This window comes from Canis lupus, chromosome 30, assembly GCF_011100685.1.
Source record: "Canis lupus familiaris isolate Mischka breed German Shepherd chromosome 30, alternate assembly UU_Cfam_GSD_1.0, whole genome shotgun sequence".
In the NCBI taxonomy this organism is placed as follows: Eukaryota; Metazoa; Chordata; class Mammalia; order Carnivora; family Canidae; genus Canis; species Canis lupus.
This window is the reverse complement of record NC_049251.1, coordinates 36,553,754-36,574,122: the sequence shown is the minus strand read 5'-3', so window position 1 is coordinate 36,574,122 and position 20,369 is coordinate 36,553,754. Positions and strand designations below refer to the sequence as shown.

At 46.0% G+C, this 20,369-nt stretch overlaps 1 protein-coding gene across 2 annotated transcripts in view; it reads left to right on the top strand.

Annotated features, from left to right (window-relative positions):
* ADPGK (ADP dependent glucokinase) overlaps positions 1 to 17,006 on the top strand; it is a 32,535-nt gene extending 15,529 nt beyond the window's left edge. The window contains exons 4-7 of one of the 2 annotated variants that reach the window (XM_038580914.1): positions 7,948 to 8,068; positions 12,455 to 12,651; positions 13,234 to 13,332; positions 15,583 to 17,006. In XM_038580914.1, the coding sequence (XP_038436842.1) occupies positions 7,948 to 8,068; positions 12,455 to 12,651; positions 13,234 to 13,332; positions 15,583 to 16,134 (969 nt within the window). In that variant the 3' untranslated portion in view covers positions 16,135 to 17,006. Of the gene's footprint in view, positions 1 to 7,947; positions 8,069 to 12,454; positions 12,652 to 13,233; positions 13,333 to 15,579 lie in introns of both variants that reach the window. The other variant, XM_038580913.1, reaches the window with a different exon arrangement.
* The last annotated feature ends 3,363 nt before the right edge of the window (positions 17,007 to 20,369 follow it).

The following is a 20,369-nucleotide window of genomic DNA, read 5'->3' as shown; positions in this document are numbered from 1 at the left end:
TTGTTTGTTCATATGTTTTGCTTTTTTAGTTTCCACATAGGAGTAAAATCATGTGGTATTTGTTCCTCTGACTTGTTCACTAGCATAATGTCCTGTAGGTCCGTCCATGTTGTTGCAAATGGCAAGGTATCATTCTTTTTTATGACTGAGTAGTATTTTATCGTGTGTGTGGGGGGGGGGGTGGGTGGGTGGGTGTGTGTCCGTCCCAAATCTTTAACCATTCATCTATCAATGGTTATTAGGTTGCTTCCATATCTTTTGGCTATTGTAAATAATGCTGCAGTGAACATAGGGGTACATAAACCTTTTTTTTTTTCTTTTTTTTTTTTAAGTAGACTTCATGACCAGCATGGAGCCCAACTCCAGGCTTGAACTCATGTCCCTGAGATCAGGACCTGAGCTAAGGGACACCTAAGTGGCTCAGCGGTTGAACACCTGCCTTTGGCCCAGGGTGTGATTCTGGAGTCCTGGGATCGAGTCCCACATCGGGCTCCCTGCATGGAGCCCGCTTCTCCCTCTGCCTGTTTGTCTCCTTCTCTCTGTCTCTCTCATAAATAAATAAATAAATAAAACCTTAAAAAAAAAAAAGACCTGAGCTAAAATCAAGAGTTGGATGCTTAACCAACTGAGCCACCCAGGCACCCCATAAATATATCTTTTAGAATTAGTGGTTTCATTTTCTTTGGGTAAATACCCAGAAGTAGATATGCTGGATCATATGGTATTTCTATTTTTAACTTTTTGAGGAACTGTACTGTACTGTTTTCCACAGTGGCTGTACTAATTTACATTCCTGTCAGTGGTGTACATCAGTCTCTTTATATGCTTGTCAATACTTGATATTTCTTTTTGATACTGGCTATTCTGAAAGGTATGAGGTGATCTTTCATTATGGTTTTGACTTGTGTTGCATTTCCCTGATGATTAGTGATATTGAGCATCCATTTTGAGTTTACTTTTGTATATGATGTAAGAAAGTGGCCCGGTTCCATTCTTTTGCATGTAAATGTCCAGTTTTCCCAACTAATTTGTTGAAGAAACTGTTTTCTCCCCATTGTATTATATTCTTGCTTCCTTTGTCATATATTAATTGACCATGTAATCGTGGGTTTATTTCTGGGCTCTCTATTTTGTTCCATTGATCTTTTTTATGCCAGTACCATACTGTTTTGATTATTATAGTATTGTGTAGTATAGCCTGAAATCTGGGAGTGTGATTTTCCAGCTTTTAGCTATTCGGGTCTTTTCTGGTTCTATATAAATTTTAGTATTATTTGTTCAAGTTCTGTGAAAACATGTTATTGGTATAGCAAATAGGGATTGAATTGAATCTGTAGATTGCTTTGGGTAGTATGGGCATTTTAATGATATTAATCTTTGCATTTATTCATGTCTTCTTTGGTTTCTTTCATCAATATCTTATAGTTTTCAGAGTATAGGTTCTTCACCTCCTTGGTTAAATTGATTCCTAGACATTTTATTCTTTTAGATTCAATTATAAGTGTGATTTTTTTTCCTTAATTTTTCTGCAAGTTACTGTTTAAAAATGCAACAGATTGGGATCCCTGGGTGGCGCAGCGGTTTGGCGCCTGCCTTTGGCCCAGGGCGCGATCCTGGAGACCCGGGATCGAATCCCACATCGGGCTCCCGGTGCATGGAGCCTGTTTCTCCCTCTGCCTGTGTCTCTGCCTCTCTCTCTCTCTCTCTGTGACTATCATAAATAAATAAAAACTTAAAAAAAAAAAAAAAATGCAACAGATTTTTGTGTATTTGTGTACTGCCACTTTACTGAATTCATTTATTAGATCCCACAGTTATTTGGTGGAGTCTTTGGGGTTTTCTATATGTAGTATTATGTCATCTGCAAATAGTGACTGTGTTACTTCTTCCTTTACAGTCTGCATGCCTTTTATTTCTTTTTATTCTCTGATTGCTATGGCTAGGGCTTCCAGTACTAGAATAAAAGTTGCAAGAGATGCATCCTTGTTTTGTTCCTGATCCATTGAGTATGATAGCTGTGGGTTTGTCATATATGATGGCCTTTATTATGGTGAGTTATGTTTCCAATGTACCCACTTTGTTGAAAGTTTTTATATTAATTTTGTCTTCTGATTGGTTGCAGAAATTAAACCATTCTTGCATCTCTGGAATAAATCCCACTTGGTTGTGGTGAACGATTCTTTTTTCTAATGTCTAGATTCTTGCCTTATTTTCCAGAGTCAGGATTTCTAACTATCTTGCCAGAACATGCGCATTTGAAATTTTATTGTTTTCTTTTTTAATCTTGTTTTATCCATCATTCTTAGCTGTTTTCTTTTTCAATTCCGGTTAGTTAACATATGGTGTAATATTAGTTTCAGTAGTAGAATTCTGTGAGTTTGTCACTTACATACAAAATTAACAGGCAGCCCGAGTGGCTCAGCGGTTTAGTGCCTGCTTTGGCCCAGGGCGTGATCCTGGAGACCTAGGATCGAGTCCCATGTTGGGTTCCCTGCATGGAGCCTGTTTCTCCCTCTGCCAGTGTCTCTGCATCTCTCTCTCTCTCTCTCTCTGTCTCTCTCATGAATAAATAAAACAAAAACAAAATTTACATACAGAATCCTCAGAAGTGTCTTCCTAATACCCATCCCCCATTTAGTCCATCCCCCTGCTCACCTCCCTCCAAGCAAACCTCAGTTTGTTCTCTATAGTTAAGAGTCTGTTTTATGATTTACCTCTCTCTTTTTTTACCCCTATGTTCATCTGTTTCATTTCTTAAATTCCACATATGAGTGAAATCATATGGTATTTGTCTTTCTCTGACATATTTCACTTAGTATAATATACTCTAGCTTCGTTCACATTGTTGCAAACGGCAAGATTTCATTTTTTTTTTATGGATGAGTAATCTTCCATTGTGTGTATAGATACATACAACCCCCACGACTTCTTTGTCCATTTACCAGCTGATGGACATTTGGGCTCTTTCCATAATTTAAATATTGTTGATAATGCTGCTATAAACAGGGTGCATTTGTCTCTTTAAATCAGTATTTTTGTATCCTTTGGGTAAATTCCTAGTAGGGCAATTGTTTGGTCATAGGGTACTTCTATTTTTAACGTTGTAAAGAACCTCCATACTGTTTTCCAGAGTGGCTGTATCAGTTTGCATTCCCACCAACAGTGTAAGAGAATTCCCTTCTCTCTTGCATCCTGGCATTGTTCAGTCTAGCCATCCTGACAGTTGTGAGGTAATAGCTCATTGTAGTTTTAAGTTGTATTTCCCTGATGAATGCTATTGAACATCTTTTCATATGTCAATTTTTTTTTAAGATTTATTTATTTATTTATTTATTTATTTATTTATTTATTTATTTATTTATTTATTTATTTATTTTATTCATGAGAGACACAGAGAGAGAGGCAGAGACGCAGGCAGAGGGAGAAGCAGGCTCCATGCAAGGAGCCCGATGTGGGACTCAATCCCCGGTCTCTAGGATCCGGCCCTGGGCTAAAGGCAGCGCTAAACCACTGAGCCACCCAGGCTGCCCTTAAGATTTTATTTATTTATTTATGGGAGACATAGAGACACAGGCAGGGGGAGGAGCAGGCTCCGTGCAGGGAGCCCGATGCAGGACTGGATCCCGGGTCTCCAGGATCACACCCCGGGCTGAAGGCGGCGCTAAACCACTGAGCCACCCGGCTGCCCATGTCTGTTAATTATCTGGATGTCTTCTTTGGAAAATATTCATGTCTTCTGCCCATTTCTGAACCATATTATTTGTTTTTTGTGTGTTGAGTTTGAGTTCTTTATAGATTTTGGATACTAACACTTTATCAGATATGTCATTTGTAAATATCTTCTCCCATTCTATAGGTTGCATTTTAGCTCTGTTGATTATTTCCTTCACTGTAGAAGCTTTTTATTTTGATGAAGTCTCCATAGTTCATTTTTGCTTTTGTTTCCCTTGCCTCAGGAGACATATCTAAGAAGTTGCTACGCCGATGTCAGAGGTTGCTGCCTTTGTTCTCCTCTAGGATTTTTATGATTTCAGGCGTCACAATTAAGCCTTTCATCCACTTGAATTTATTTTTGTGTATGGTGTAAGAGAGTAGTCCAGTTTCATTCTTTTGCATGTTGCTGTCCAGTTTACCCAACACGAAGAGTCTGTCTTTTTCCCATTGGGTATTCTTTCCTGCTATGTCAAAGATTAATTGACCGTACATTGTGGGTCCATTTCTGGGTTTTCTGTTCTCTTCCATTGATCTAAAAACATATCTGTTTTTATGCCAGCACCATATTGTCTTGATCACTAGAGCTTTGTTAAATACCTTGAAGTCTAGAATTGTGATGCTTCCAGCTTTACTTTGCTTTTTCAAGGTTGCTTTGGCTATTTGGGATCTTTTATGGTTCCATACAAATTTAGATTGTTTTAGCTGTGTGAAAAATGCTGGTGGTATTTTGATAAAGATTTCATTAAATGTGTAGACTGCTTTGGGTAGTATAGGCATTGTAACAGTAACAATATTTTGGTTCTTCCAGTTCATGACCATGGAATGTTTTTCCATTTCTCTGTGTCATTTCTATTTCTTTCATAGGTGTTCTGTAGTTTTCAGAGTACAGATCTTTTACCTCTTTGGTTAGATTTGTTCCTAGATATCTTACGGTTTTTGGTGCAGTTGTGTTAGACTTTCTGTTTCTTCCTGTTTCACTCTTGGAAGATCGTTTCTAGGAATTTGTCCATTTCTTCTAGTTTTTTGGCACATAATTTTTCTTGGTAGTCTCATAATCCTTTGTATTTCTGTGGTGTCAGTGGTGCCTTCTGTTTTTCATTTCTGATTTTATTTGAGCCTTTTTTTTTTTCTTGATAATTCTGGCTAAGAGTATATCATTTTTGTCTTTTCAGAGAACTAACCCTTAGTTTCACTGATCTTTTAGTCTCTCATTTATTTCTGCTCTGATCTTTGGTATCATTTCCTTTCTGCTAACTTTGGGTTTTGTTTGTTATCCTTTTTTTAGTTCCTTTAGGTCAAGGTTAAATTGAGTTTTTCTTATTTCTTGACATAGGCCGTATTATAAACTTCCCTCTTAGAACTGCTTTTGCTATGTCCCAAAGATGTTAAAATACTGTTTCCATTTTCATTCATCTCAAGGTTTTGTGTTTTTTGTTTTTGTTTTATCTCAAGGTATTCTTTTTTAATTTCTTCTTTTATTTCTTTGTTGGCCCTCTGGTGGTTTAGTAGCATGTTGTTATGCCTCCATGTGTTTGGTTTCCACTTTTTTTTTCTTGGAATGGATTTCCATTTATCATACCATTGTAGTCTGAAAAGATACCTGACCATAAATAGGAAGAATATCACAGGTATGGTCAGCGTTCAGGGGTTTGGTTCCCAGATTGTATCTCTCTCCCCTCTGTCCTTCTCAGTAAGTCTTTTTCTTTGTGTCTTTGACATGGAAGAGTTGTTCTCCAAATCCTCAGGTTGTTCTCAGAGAGGGATGCTCTCTATGTAGTTGAAGCCTCCGTGTCTCTGTGGGAGGAGGTGAGCTCAGGATTTTTCTATTCTGCAACTTCCCTTTGTGATTTTTTTTTCTCGATCAGTTTGCTTAGAGGTTTATCAATTTTATTGATCTTTTCAGTAAATAATGAGTTTTAGGTTTCATTGTATTTTCTGTTTTTTTTTTTTCTTTTGTATTTCATTAGTTTTGTTTTATATTGTTTAACTTGCTCTTCTTTTTCTAGCTTAAAGTAGAACTTGAGGTCATTGATTTGAGACTTTCTTGTTCTCGGATATAGGTGTTTAGTGATATAAATTTCCCCTTAAGTACTTCTTTAGCCATTTCAGATTCTGATACATTGTAGTTTTATTTTCATTCAATTCAAAGTGCTTTCTAATAATCCTGTGATTTCTTAAAATGGGCTATTTGATAGCCCATCCATGAACTATTAAGTCTGACATCTTGCTCTTTGTTTTCTGTTTGTCCCAACTCTTCCTTTTTTCCTTTTTCTGCACTCTTTTTGAGTTATTTTTCTGTGCTTTCATATTATCTTCTCTGGCTTATTAGCTATAATTCTTTGTTATTTTAGTGGTTGTTTTAAGAGTTCTCATGTATGTGTTTAGCCATCATAATCTATTGTCAGGGATCGTACCTCATTTATAATTTGAGTACTTTATAATGAATAGGTGCTTCCATTTCTCTTCTCTGGTCTTTATATTGTTATTGTCATATGATTTTCTTCTGTGTCTATTGTAAACCTCATTCTGTGTTGTTAATATTGCTCTTTAAACAATTGATTAAATCTCTCTTTTAGAGAGATTTAAAAATGTAGTTACCCAGAGTTACTATTTCTGGTGCTCCCCCATTACTCTGTTTAGATTTTTATTTCCATCTGGCATCAGTTTCCTTCTGCCTGAAGGATTTCCTTTAACATTTCTTATCGTGCAAGTCTGCTGCTGATGAACTCTTTCAGATTTTTGTAATATCTGGGAACTCTTTTAGGGTAATTTGATGCGGCATTTGTAGGTCTTACTGAGTTTGGTTTCTTTCCTGTTAGGGATCACTGTCTTTTGTTGCTAAATGTCCAGATGTTTTGAAAACCATCGTTTCATATATTTTGTCTGTTTGTTGTTGTTGTTTTGGGCAGGTGGTAAATTTGGCCCATGTTCTCTCATCTTGGAGGGTGAAGTTTGGCCAGGAATTAGAGAAAAGAAGTAAAGTGGTAGCTGTACAAAAGCAGTTAGCAAGTAAAATGCCTTTTGAAGCTTCTGGGAGGAGCATATTAAATCCACAGTGGTGGTGATCATCTCTGAGGACTTTCCTTAGTGACCCCTGTCTAAGCCCCGTTGTTTGGTAGTTTTGAGCATGTTGGCTTGGCTTGAGTGGGATCCAGAGCTTGCATGGCAGGAGCAGCAGCTTTTTGGAACTGAGGAACAGCAGCAGATGTGAAATAACTTCTAGAAGAAACAGCCAGGGAGAGACCCAGGTTGGAGTCGAAGAAAGGGTTTGGGAAAAGTTGGAGAGTACCTCCCCACAACTTGGTGAATTGAGGTGCTCTTTAATTCTTATCTATGGAAGACTTTTCTGCTCGCATAACAGCTGAGTATAATGGGGAGGCTGATCCCACAAATTAGGTCCTGTGATTAGGGAGCATAATGTGATCGTGAGGCTCTTTTCTATACCATGTAAAATTCAGACAGAATTGTTTTCATCTGACTGTTCTGAGCAGACAACGTCCTGTATCTGTTTGCCTACATAGGATGAGTGAGTAATGAAAAGAAAATGGGGGTGGGGGTGTCTTTGTTTGGTTAGCCATAACAACAAAGTGCCATCGGCTGGGTGGCTTCAACGACAAAAATTTATTTTGGCACAATTTTGAGGCTGGAAAGTCCAACTTCGGGGATCCAACAGAGTCCAGTTTCTGGTGAGGACTTCTTTCCTAGCTTGCAGTCACCTTCGGGTGTGTCCTCACATGGCCTATCTTCAGTGGGTGTGTTGGAAAGAGAGATCTCGCTCTCCCTTTTCCTTTTCTTATGAGGCCACCAATCCTACTGGATTAGGACCCTCCTCCCCTATATGACCTCATCTGACCTTAATTACCTCCTAAAAGCCCTATCTCCAAATACTGTCACATTGGCAATTAGCCTTCAACCTAAGAATGTGGGGGTTGGGGGACAAATATTCCGTCACTTGCAGAGTGTATGATTCCACAGCTACATAGGCATCTAACAGGTGTGATTCGAGTCTTTAGTCAACCCCTCATTTCTGGTGGCCATTCTCTCTAGAGGCCCAAGCCCTGGTAAAAGCCCCTTTTATGACATACCTCCAGACCAAAAGCTTTCAGAATTAGATTTGAATTCTAGTGTCTTGTTGAAATGGATAGAAGTGGCCTGGACATACCTTTTCAGTTACTGTCGATTCTGTAGGAAAATGATGGGTCTCCTGACAGATTTCCTGTATCTTGTCTCCAGGTGCTTCTTTGTGGCCCAGTTGGTCCAAAGCTGCATGAACTTCTTGATGATAATGTATTTGTTCCACCAGAGTCGTTGCAGGAAATGGATGAGTTCCACCTTATTTTGGAATATCAAGCAGGTAAGAGAAATGAGTAAGTAACGGTATGAGACTAGGCGGGGGACTGTGTGTTGTCCAGCTGAGGTGTGACTGTGCTAGAAATTTATCTTTGTAAATTGGCAGGACCTTTTCTTGCCTGACCGAAGGTTTCCTGACCTGGTTCTGCTGAGCTGATGCTGGCCATTGTCTTGAGAATAGAGAGAATTTGAGCACTGAAGAAAATTCTGAGATCTACAGACAGAACTGATCTGAACCCTGGAAATATCAGGCTATAGGAAAGCTGGCATCTTGAATCAAAATGAAAATGTATTAAACACACATGTACAAAGTTTTTCTTTCTTACTAAGGAAAGAGAAGGGCATGTAACATCTGTTCAGCATGGTGCTGGATTCTGCTCCAGGCTTTTCTGGCCAACTGTTCCAAGCTGCTCAGGATTGATTCCAAGCCCCTGGCAAACTTCCTTTGAAGCATTTTATTTTCCCTTGGGTGTGTAAGTGGAAGAGTTTGTATTTAACAACACTTATATTATTTCCCATTATATACTGTTCCGGTGTTCATCAATCCAAATCCGGCCCATCCGGTGTCCCTCCCAGAAGATTTTGTGTGTTACGTAGACTACAGATCTGATTCTTAGAGAACCCTAAATACCTAAACATATTTTAACTGTTTATCTAATTCTGTGTATTTGCTGTTGTCTCTTTCCTTTGCTTAGAACTCCAGACTCTTGAAATTCTGACTCAACACATTATTAACTCAAGTTAAAGACTCAAATATCTAAACAGACTGATTGGTCCCTTAAAACACTGCTTAATAGGCTCAGTGAACTGCTTCCAAGTCGATCAAGAGAACCTCACCTCCTAGAGTAATTACTGTAAGATAGGAAATAGAGTCCTTCTCAAAAGTTAGGCTTTCTCCATGTTCAAGAAAGGAATTGTGTCTGGTTATCTTTCGGGTGCTTATTGGAATCAGGAAGTTAGGAAGGGCTAAGCTGTGAACTTTATGAACAAAAGATTGCTGTAGACAGTTCACATTTAATCATATGCAAGTTTTGAGTTTCTCAGAAACTCTTCCTGCCTGAAGATTGTGGTAAAGGTTCACAGGTACTGAGGGCTTCTTCATGAAAGGCATGAATGGGACTGTTGACTGGAAGGGTCTAGAAGAGCTAAAGATGTGCCTTGCAGGTGCTGCTGCTGCCAGTCCCAGGTTCCCTTCCCTTGCACCCTGCAGGTGCGCACATCATGACCCGGAGACCTCTCTGGTTCCTGGTTTCTGTCATTTTCCCTGGTCACTGCAGGGAAAGAGGAGAGACTGCTCTCTTCAACCAGATTTTCCTGTTGGATGTGACAGTTGTGCCACATGTGGAGGGAAGAAGACGGCACAGCTTATCCTGAAAGGAGACTGTCTCCATCTTGGGCTTATAAACCCCACACTTTAGTTTTTCTGTTGTGTGCCTAACTTTGTTAGTACAAAGCAGGGCCCCCCATTAAACTTCCTGTGAAGTTACATTTTCACCGGTCTCTAGAGGGAACTCAGTCTGGTGGCAGAAAACATCGGGTCATTTGTCTTAACAGAAATCCATCCCCAGCTTCTCACAAATTTAGATGACTAAATTCCCAGAGGGGATTTGTCCCCAATCGTTTCCTCCCTTTCCTCTACCAGACTTGCCCAAAGAAACCTATTTTCAGATTTCGGGCCGGGGACCCACACGCCACTATGTAGGTTTTGCTGACATAGTGGCCAAAGGGCAGGACGGTAAACTGAGAGAAGGGATGGCTCAGAGAAACACCTTCTGAGCTCTGAGAACAGGGGGGCGTTGAGGCTCCAGGCTTGCCCGGTCTGCGTTCTAGTCATTTCGCCTCTGGGACTGCTCGGTTGTCCTGTGTCCTGTGGGAACAGCCAGGGAGCAGCCCTCTGCTTCTCTCCATGTTTCTGCTTTGCAGAGGCCTGTTTATTTTGCCTCTCTTTTTCCCTGAGGAATTTCAATTACTTTGAATGCTGCATGTCTCTCGTCCCCTGGGGTGAGTTAGGCAGTGCTTCTCAGAGGCTACACCCCGGGAGGGGCAGGCCCCGGTCTTGCCCTCAGGAGGATACTGATGTGGATTTCTCCCCTCCTGTGGAGTCTTGTCAGTGGGGGAGATGTTGGATTTGGAGTCCTACCTGTATTCTCTGTTGTCACAGGCCATGGAAGTCCTCAGTCCTCTCGTTCGCTTATTCTTTGCTCATCCATTTGTTCCCATGCTGCGTGCAGGGGCAAGGCAGGGGGAGCTGGTGACGGAAGGCGCGGGCCCTGCGGGTGATTACCGAATCGTGTGTCTCGCCCTTGAGAGGGCCCAGGGGAGGAAGCAACTGAGTCTGCTGGGGTTGGCAGAGTTAGGAAAGGGTTCTCAGGGCAGGCGTCCTGGCTTTGGGTCTTTGAAGATAGAGCAGGGTCGGAGTGTTGCCCTCAGCTGTGTGGACCATGATTGTGTGTTTTCTCTGGATAAATGATAAGACGAGGGCCACGGATTAAAGGAACATGGCATTGTGACCAACGTAACCCTTGTGCTGGGGTTTAGTAAATAGGAAATGTCTTTTTCTGCTTTCATAGATTTTTATAGAAATGACCCACATATAAAATGTTTTTTTGAAGAATGGATTCAGTAAAGCTGAACTCAAAGTACAGGAAATTTGGGCTCTCCCAGCCTTGACACTTGCTCCAGAATAAGGCCTGCCCTCGCCCCCACATTCCCTGTGGAGAGGGAGGGCTTCTGTTTGAAGAGGCCTGTTGCAGGAAGGAGGAAGGCCTGTGCTGACCACAGTTAACGATCAGCCTGCAATATGCGGAAACCCTCTGCTGTGGTTTGTCTGCCTCGGGGACAGACTTTCTGAAGGAATGTCCAGTAACTGATAGAAACCAGTGAAAAACTAGGTTTCGGTGTATGAGCTCTAACTCTGTAAATGAGCTGAGTCCTTTACTTGGAGGGAAAGCTATATAAACCCACATCGTGAATCCTTGCCCCTCAGTCTCTGGAAGCACCGCCGTGCTGGCTGGGGGGCAGGAGGAAGTGCCCTAAGCAGTCGCAAAGCCTCGATGGCCCTTGCACTGACTGAGTTTGAAGATTTTCTGCCGAGTGTTGGGAGAAGAAAGAGCACTGCACTTAATAAAACCTCCGGTTATAAGGCTTCACCAAGTGAGCCTGGGGAAGGCCCCTGTCGCTGGTCCCGCTTTAGGACCCCAGCCATAGCGCGTTCCTCTGGAATGCTTGGCAGCTATGGGGTCTTTATGGGTGGTTCCCCCACTCCCCCCACCTCCCGTACATCAGGATCTCCAGCAGTGCGTCCCACCCCCTGCACATGTAAAACTCATTTCCCCAGGAGGTTTTGCTGCACAGCCTAGGAGGGAGAGTCACTCCTGTGGGTGGGCATAGATCCCAAACTCCTACCCCCACCAGAAGACCCAGCCAAGGGTGGATCTGGCCGCCTCTGCTTGGATCAGTGTAGCAGATGCTGAGTGGGCATTCCCGCAGGGGCCTGTGACGAGTACTGCGAGGATCAGACGCGTACGGTGTTCCCTTCAAAGAGCTGGGGTTCTATTTGGAGAGATGTGGCGTGATGTGTGAAAAGTTAAGCAATGGTGTAAGTTTGAATACTCGTTCAGAACAGTAGGAGAGAGAGCGCAAAACAAAATGATATTCACCAAACCATGTGAAAGGAAATCTCTGTGGATGCTCCAAGTGGTGAGAGTGCACCAGGCTGGAGCAGTCAGCGGCCACTTAGGGAGGAAGTAGCACTTGAACTTGGTCTTGAGTTGTCATTATTGCAGAGCAGCTCGCTCAGAGGAGACGACAGCAGCTAGATGCTCTTACCTCCTGGATCAAGTGCCAGGAAACCACCAAAGAGGAGGAGTAGGGCGGAGGGGCTGCCATCAGCAAGACTCTTGGAATTCTAGCCTCTGTAGGTCCCAGCTGCATAAAGGGGGCTCGGGGCCCCTCTCTGAGGTGGGAGTTGCTTCGAGAAAGGTAGTGTGTCCTGTATACAGGGACATGCACAGTGTGCACTGGATGCTGGTATTTGGAAGTCATGCTACTGTTCTGTGACCAGGAAGGGACACGGGCGTCCTATATCTGAGAGCTCAGCGGGCAGTAGAGCTTTCCTGGGAGTACTTTTCCAGCCCCTGACAAAGGCACAGATAGCCCATGCTGTATTTTGTTGGGTTGGGGTTGGGTTTTGGTTGATTGGTTTCCTTACTGACCGCCGTCCTCCTGGCTGCAGCGCCGTGCTTGGCTAAGCCATCGTGGCTGGCCTCCACTCAGCCAGAAGCCCGCCTGCCCAGAGCCAGGGCTCCAGTGAGGCCCCGTCCAGCCCCCACAGCTAGGAGACTTAAAGCCTCTTCCTTTTCTTCCCATTGTGTCAACTGGGCTTTTCTAGGGGAGGAGTGGGGCCGGTTAAAAGCTCCCCATGCCAACCGATTCATCTTCTCCCACGACCTCTCCAACGGGGCCATGAATATGCTGGAAGTGTTTGTGTCTAGCCTGGAGGAGTTTCAGCCAGACCTGGTGGTCCTCTCTGGATTGCACATGATGGAGGGACAAAGCAAGGAGCTCCAGAGGAAGAGGCTCTTGGAGGTAATAGCACTGTCGCAGAATTTCACAGATCTCAGCTGGCACTGTCCCTGTTTCTCCCTCTCTTGGTGTCTGCAGCTCATGCTGCCTGGTCCTAGGTCCTGGCCTCCCCGGGACGATGCCCCGATTAACCGCAGCCGCTCTGACGCCGGCCTCCTGCTGCGGGGCGGCGCCTCCTGCTGGGGTGGCGGCAGCTCGGGTAGGACAGGTCAGAACCTCCTCCTGCCTGAGCCTCTGTGCCCTGTGCGACGCGGAGTGTGGCTCCAGCCATGGTGTGTGTCGTCTGCATCCTGCGTGTCGTGCGTGTCGTCTCTTCACACCAGCTGTGCTGCGGTTCCTCAGTTTCTCAGCCTGGGCCCCCGGGAATAGGCTGCTCCCTGAGCCCACGGGGGCGGCTCTTGGTGCCGGTCGGGAGGGGCGTCCCTCATCCCTTGTCTGGAGGCTGCGGTGACCCCCGGGGCTTAGAGCTTTCATGATGATGCAAAAAAGGCAGTGACCAGAGGTACCACGTCTCGGCCTCAACCCTTTCTTCCCTCCTGCGTGAGTTCTGTTTCTAATGGCACCACTGCACTCTTCTCTCCGCAGGTCGTGACCTCCATTTCTGACATCCCCACTGGTGTTCCGGTTCACCTGGAGCTGGCCAGTATGACCAACAGGGAGCTCATGAGGAGCATCGTGCATCAGGTAAGCACAGGGGCAGCGCGTGCAGCCTTCTGAGGGTGAGCCCTCACCCTCAGGAGGCCTTGCAGGGAAGTGCCCTTGTCCCGTGGGGCCAGCTCTTGGGGCCCAGGGGCCGGCTCACTGAGGTGTGGATGTTCTGTTGCTCAGAGCTGGGTCTGTGGAGAATCCAGATAAGGAACCAGAGCCATCCTGGAATAGCATCTCCCACTAGGTTGGAAATCTGTCCGCATAACTGATGGATTTGTGGGTCCTGTTTCTCCTGGAATAAAGAAGTTGGATGTGAATGGTTTTTGCAGTAGGACCCAAAGGAGAAAACCGAAAGCCCAGTTCAACTGCTTTAAATTGAACTTCTAGAAGTTCAGAGGAGAGGAACTTTGGGGGAGCTTTACTCCCTCACCACCAGGCACCCAGGTGTCCGACTCCTGCCTCCGGGCGGCCGCGGTGATTAGATAGACCTGGGAGTACAGTGCTTCAGAGGACAGGCTTTGGGAGCCGGGGTTGGAATGCCAGCTTCGCCGCTCTCTGGCTTTATGAACAAAAGCAAGTTATATAACCTTTTATTTTATTATTATTTAATTTTTCTAATGGGTGACACATTCATATGGTCAAACCCCAGTAGTACTAAGATACACAGTGAAGTCTCCCTCCTACCACCTGTACCCTTGGCTTCGTCCTTGTGCTCCAGAGTCACTGTACAAATAGAAGCAAACATGGGAATATTTCCTTAATGTTTGGTCCCTTTTTATCCCAAAAGATAGCACAGCGCACAGCATATAGACAGTTGTGCATGTTGCTTTCTCTCACTGATTGGATTTTGGAGGCCTTTTCTCCATCATCACTGGGTCACATCCTGTCTTTGCACAGCCAGGCAGTGAAAGGGAGTATGTGGGTTCCCCAGGCTAGTCCCCCTGCACCGTCTCGGTGGGCATCTTGGTTCTGTCCTTTGCTGAACCAAACAGGAGTGCAGCAGAGAACCTTGTACGTTCCCCGGGAGCAGGTCTGTATGTCTGATGAATTCGCAGGAGTATGGCTGCTGGGAGAGCAGAAAAGGTCTTCGTGAGTTTAATGCCGCCAGCAAGCCCTCCGCGAGAGCTGTCCCATTCACCTCCACTAGAACTCTTTACAAGTGCTATTTCCTCATATCCTTGCCACCAGGACGTGGTTAGAAGCAGGCATTCTTTGACCAGTCTGACAAGTGAAAAATATATGAGACTAGTTGTGGGTTGTTTTAATAGACTTTACTTTTTAGGGCAGTTTCAAGTTCATGGCAAAAGTGAGTAGCATGTGGTGAGCTCCCATGTACCCCGCGACACACACCTGCCGCCTCCCCCACTGTCGGCACCCTGCTGCCCATGGTGTCGCTCACAGTGTTGCTGCCGTGAGTGCCCAACCCTGCGCTCGCACGGTCACTGCCCACAGTCCGTGGTTTACGTGAGGGTTCACGCTTGTTTTCCAGTGTAGTTTTTTTTTTTTTTTTTTTGAAAGATTTTATTTATTTATTCATGAGACACACACAGAGAGAGGCAGAGACACAGGCAGAGGGAGAAGCAGGCTCCTTCAGGGAGCCCGATGCAGGATTCAATCCTGGGACCCCGGGGTCATGACCTGAACCGAAGATAGACACTCAATCACTGAGCCACCCAGGCGTGCCTCAGGATAGTTTTTAATTTAAATTTCTCTTCTAAGGTTATCTTTCCACTTTTTAAAAAAGCCATGTTAATTTCATTTTCTGTGTATTTGTGCAACTTTTCCGCGCCTCAGTCCTCGTATCTGTAAAACGGTAGATGCGGTGGCTCCCCTTAAGACTAAAACAGGCTCAGTGGCTCCTGTTCAGACCCTGTTGTAGTTACTACTAAATGCGGTCTTCCCTAAGCCTCTCCTTGCTTCTTGGAGTTGTGTCCACAGCACCACGTGACCCTGTGTGTTGCTAGGGCCTTGGAACCGAGAGCCCTGTCCCACCAGTGGGCAGAGGGTCTGCTGTGCGCGCAAAGTCTAAAGCCAGGCACCATGGACAGAAATAGGAACTAGGTGCCCCTCTGCCCTTTGTCTCCCAAGTGATCGTGAAGGTGTGATTAGAGGTGTAGCCAAAGCAATGACCTGTGACCATCGCTTCCCTGGTGGAGAGTCTCGTGGGAAGGACAAAAGACACCGTAGTGCCTGCCTTCCCTGACCGTCGTCACTGGCTGTGTCCTCAGGTCTCTTGAGAGCCGCGTGTCCATCAGAAAGAGACTTCCGTTGTGTTTCTGTTAGCAGGTCTTTCCTGCGGTGACTTCCCTGGGGCTGAACGAACAGGAGCTGTTGTTCCTCAGCCAGGCGGCGTCTGGACCTCACTCCTCTCTCTCTTCCTGGAACGGCGTCCCCGACGTGGGCATGGTCAGTGACATCCTCTTCTGGATCTTGAAGGAACACGGGAGGAGTAAAGGCAGAGCCTCAGACCTCACCAGGATCCATTTCCACACGCTGGTCTACCACATTCTGGCAACCATAGACGGACACTGGGCCAACCAGCTGGCGGCCGTGGCGGCGGGAGCACGTGTGGCTGGGACACAGGCCTGCGCGACAGAAGCCATAGACGCCAGCCGAGTGTCCCTGCGGGCACCCCCCGAGTTCATGACTTCCCGTTCGGAGGCGGGCGCCAGGATCGTAATAAACCCCAACGAGCCAGTAGCAGAGTGGCACAGGGAGGGAATTTCCTTCCACTTCACCCCAGTACTGGTGTGTAAGGATCCCATTCGAACGGTGGGCCTCGGAGATGCCATTTCTGCCGAAGGCCTCTTCTATTCAGAAGCCCGCCCTCACTCCTAGGAAGGTGGCTGTGGGTGGTTTTTCTGGAGGAGAGCTACTCGATCTAAGAGTTACAAGAAAAATAGGAGGAGGGCTGTCCAAACAGTTTCTAGATCTAATTGAAAGATAGCCAAAGAAACAACAGATTCAACTGTATCAGATACATTCCAGCCTGTTGACAATTACACAGAAACATTTCAGGTTTTAATCAGAATTCAGCTATCTACTAACAAGACTGGATTTTTTTTTTTTTTTATGTTGTGTGTTAAGAGGGGTAAAACTTGATCCCCGTATCCCCATCTTACGCAGCGTTGTCAAGTACTTCAGGCCCGCCGTGGCTCTGGAGAGCACGTCAGCTGGAGAAAGCCCTGCCCCTTTGCCAGGTGCAGAGGCGCATGCTCACTCACCCGTCCTCCCCGTCTCCCGCGAGGCCCAGCGTGAGCGTCTCGTGTTCCCTCTCTGCTCTGCGCTCATGGGCAGGACCGTGATGTCCCTTCAGTGTTACAGTGAAAATATTTCGTGAGCACTCCTGAGTCTTCTGCTCTCAAACTTAAGACAGAGCCACACATAAGGACAACACCGTCGCTCTGTGCTCCGCTGTCACAGCAGAGGCCGGGAGCCTCGGGGGCCTCTGAGCTCCGCCCTCCTGCCCCAGCTCCCGGGGTGGTCGGTGGCTGGTCCGAGGCCGCCTCATCCCCCGGCCCTGGACGTGCTTTCCACAGTGGAAGACTGATCTTTGTTCGTTCTGATCCTTGAAGGAATTTGCTTTTACAACTGGAATATGCTTGTGTGTGTGTAACCGGTCATGTTTGTTTGATGTTGACCCACCACATCCATTAAAAAGTTTTACCTCATCAGAGCCCCAGGATCATGAATAAATTGGTCACACGTTACGTATTTATTTTTTTATAAGTCAAGGAGACTTCTGTGTGCTTTTAAATCTATTAAAAACAATTTACATTTCAGGAATCCTCAGTCTACTTGTGATTGATTCCGTTTCTCCCACCACCGCTCCGGAGCCAGATGAAGTAGGAATCCCTGTGATCCTGACGAGGCCGTGTGTTGCTCTGCTCTCAGGTGCTGGTCTCGCCTCGCGCTGAGCCCGAGCTGAAGGTCTCCTGTTGGTTTAAGGTGATGAGAAGACCGTAGTGTCAAGTAGCCAAGCCGGTACGAAACCGCGGTTTGAAAGAGCAGGATGAGCCTTCTCGGTTGTTCGAGGAGCAGTCTGAACATGGCAGCGGGGCAGGCCCGCCCGGCTGTGGGGCCGAAGGAAAGGCCTCGTTACTCCTTCAAAGACCGCGTAAGTCTAGAGCTCGAAAGTCAAAGCAAGTAGTTTATAAAGGAAATTTCTGGCCCCTCCCTCACCAGTCTCTGCCTCCAAGCTCCATTAAAAATTAAACACCCAGCGTCTAGCCTATTTGTATCAGAAGGGCTTAAGTGAGAAGAGATTCTGTTTTCTCATCACGTAAACCGTTGGGAACCCAACGACTGCGAGCCCGGAGGTGTTTTCCGGGACTTTTCCCCCTTCTGCCTCGAGCTGTGGCTGCCCTGCCCCCGCCCGGGGTCCCAACACGTTCGCAAAGCGGACGTCAGTGAGGGCAAGCACTGGGGCCTTAGAGCAGTGCTTTTCAAAAGCTGGGCCTTGAAGTACTTCTAGTCACTAAATCAGTGTGGTGGGGAACACGAAGTGTCAGCGCGTCAGGCTGAGGGGCAAGTGTGACTTCCTGCTCCTGAAGCTTTATGTGTGTCTGGCGAACGTGCGTAGCTAGGCCGTCGTGCCCCTCAGAACGGCCCACCCTCGAGAAGGCAGCTAGGCTTTGGAAGGAAGACGGGATGTCAGCCGACAGGCTTCGTGGAGGGGAGCTGGCAGGGCCGGACAACCCGCAGGCAGGGCCGCAGCCTCCAAACTGCTCCACAAAGCTTCCCACGTGATACGACGAAGGTTGAAATCCCGTGGAGCAGGATAGGGTGCCGGTGAGCCGGGGGCCTCCCTACCAATGTTCTCACGCTCACTCTTCCCTTGAAATGGTTTCACCCCCGCCGCCTCCCGGAAAGGGCGAGGTGCCAGCACAGGAAGCACAATCGGGATGAGAATTTGGCCAAAAACCAGTCACCGCCATCGTGCAGACGGAGCTTGTGTTTTACTCTGTGTAGTGGGGTGGTCCGTTCAGGTTCCGGGCAGGGTGCTGAGAGGGCCGGGACTGCAGGTCAGGGCCAGGCCACCTTTACTGAGCCTCGCTTTGCTCACCCAGAGAACGGGGTGCACAGCGGCCCCTCCCCGGAGGGTTCCTGATGATTTAAGGAGAATGCGCTGCAAAATATTTAGCACAGTACATGGCACATATTTAAGTTTTTTTTTTTTTTTTAAGATTTTATTTATTTATTCATGAGAGACCCAGAGAGAGAGAGAGGCAGAGACACAGGCAGAGGGAGAGGCAGGCTTCATGCAGGGAGCCCAACGTGGGACTCGATCCTGGAATCCCGGCTGGGATCATGCCTTGGGCCAAAGGCAGGCACTCAACCACTGAGCCACCCAGGTGTCCCTATGGTGATTTTTATTTTTTTTTTTTTAATTTTTATTTTTTTTAAAGATTTTATTTATTTATTCATGATAGTCACACAGAGAGAGAGAGGCAGAGACACAGGCAGAGGGAGAGGCAGGCTCCATGCAGGGAGCCCAACGTGGGACTCGATCCGGGGTCTCCAGGATCACACCCTGGGCTGAAGGCAGCACTAAACCGCTGCGCCACCAGGGCTGCCCCCATATTTAAAAGTTTAATGACTGTCCATTACTATTACCAAACTGAACAGGCAGTTTCCTGGGTCTCCTTAGAACTGTTTTAAAACCTTGAAGAGCCACCACAATGACAATTTAACATGTCACTCATGTCTCCTAGGTAAAAATTTTCATTCAGTGGAGCTCCACAGATTTCAGGTGTACCGTTTGGTGGTTGAGACAAACGCATAGGCCTGTCCAACCCAAATGCCTGTCGAGGTACAGAATGTTCCCATCACTCCAAAGTGGCCGACCCATTTCACGCCTGCCAATGATGTTTTGACAGTTCTGGTGGCTTCTCCCTGCCAAGACTTGGAGGCGTCCGTGTAATTTGTAGCCATCTCAAAGGGTGTGCAGTGGTATTTCGCTGTAGTCTATGCATCCCCCGATGATGAATAATGAGCATTTGTTTTTTTTTTTACATGTTTATTGACCATTTGTGTGTCTTGGTGAAGTGTCCAAATCTGCTTACTCTTTTTTCTTTCCAGCTGAGTTGTTTTGTGTATATTGTTTGGGTGGGTTAGTTTTATTACTGTTCTTACTATTCTTGAGTTGTAGGAGTTCTTTATGTATTCCCAGTCTGTAGACAGGTGCTCATTTTCTTCCTGGCCTGCTGGTCGAAAGCACCGAACTGTTCCTGTCATGCTTGTTGTCTCATTATTTTCTTCTAGGAACTTTGTAATTTTAGGTTTTACATTTAGGTCTATAATCCATTGGGAGTGACCTTGTGGATGGTGTTAGGTTGGGATCAGATTCACTCCTTTCCACAGCTGTGAACAGCTGTCCAGTTTGGCGTTCACTTTCCTTTTCCCATTGCACTGCCTTCTTGCCTTTATCAAAAATGCCTGTGGGCACCTGGGTGGCTCATTGGCTGTTGAGCGTCTGCCGTCGGCTCAGGTCATGCTCCCGGGGTCCCAGGATCGAGTCCCGCATCGGGCTCCCTCGGCCTCGGTCTCTGCCTCTCTCACGAATAAATAAAAAATCTTTTTAAAAACTGCCTGTGTAAGTGTGGGTCCCTTCGTGGACCGTATCGTCTTACTATTTGCCCACCCCAGTACCAGTACCACACAATTGCTCTCTGGTCAAGCCTTGAAGTGAGGTGTCGTGTTAAGTCCTCCCGCTTTGTCCAAGATCGCCTCGCGTGCGCGAAGTTCGCTGTATTCCCTCCCGTAGAACCAGCTCATCACTTTCTAACCCAGACCCTGTTGGGCTTGTGCTAGGACCCCATAGACCTATTTGGAAAGAAATTTTTTTCTCTTAACAAGAGTTTGTTTTCCAGCTCTGTCCTCATTTAGGGTTTACTTTGCTCTTCTTTTTCTAGCTTAAGGTGGGGACCTCTCTCACGGGTTTTCTGCCTTTCTTTTCTAATAGCAGCGTTTATAGCTAAAAGTTTCCTTGTAAACACTGCTTTTAGCTGAGTCCTACAACTTGTGATCTGCTTTCATAGTATTCAAAATATTTTCTCTGGATTTCTTTCTTG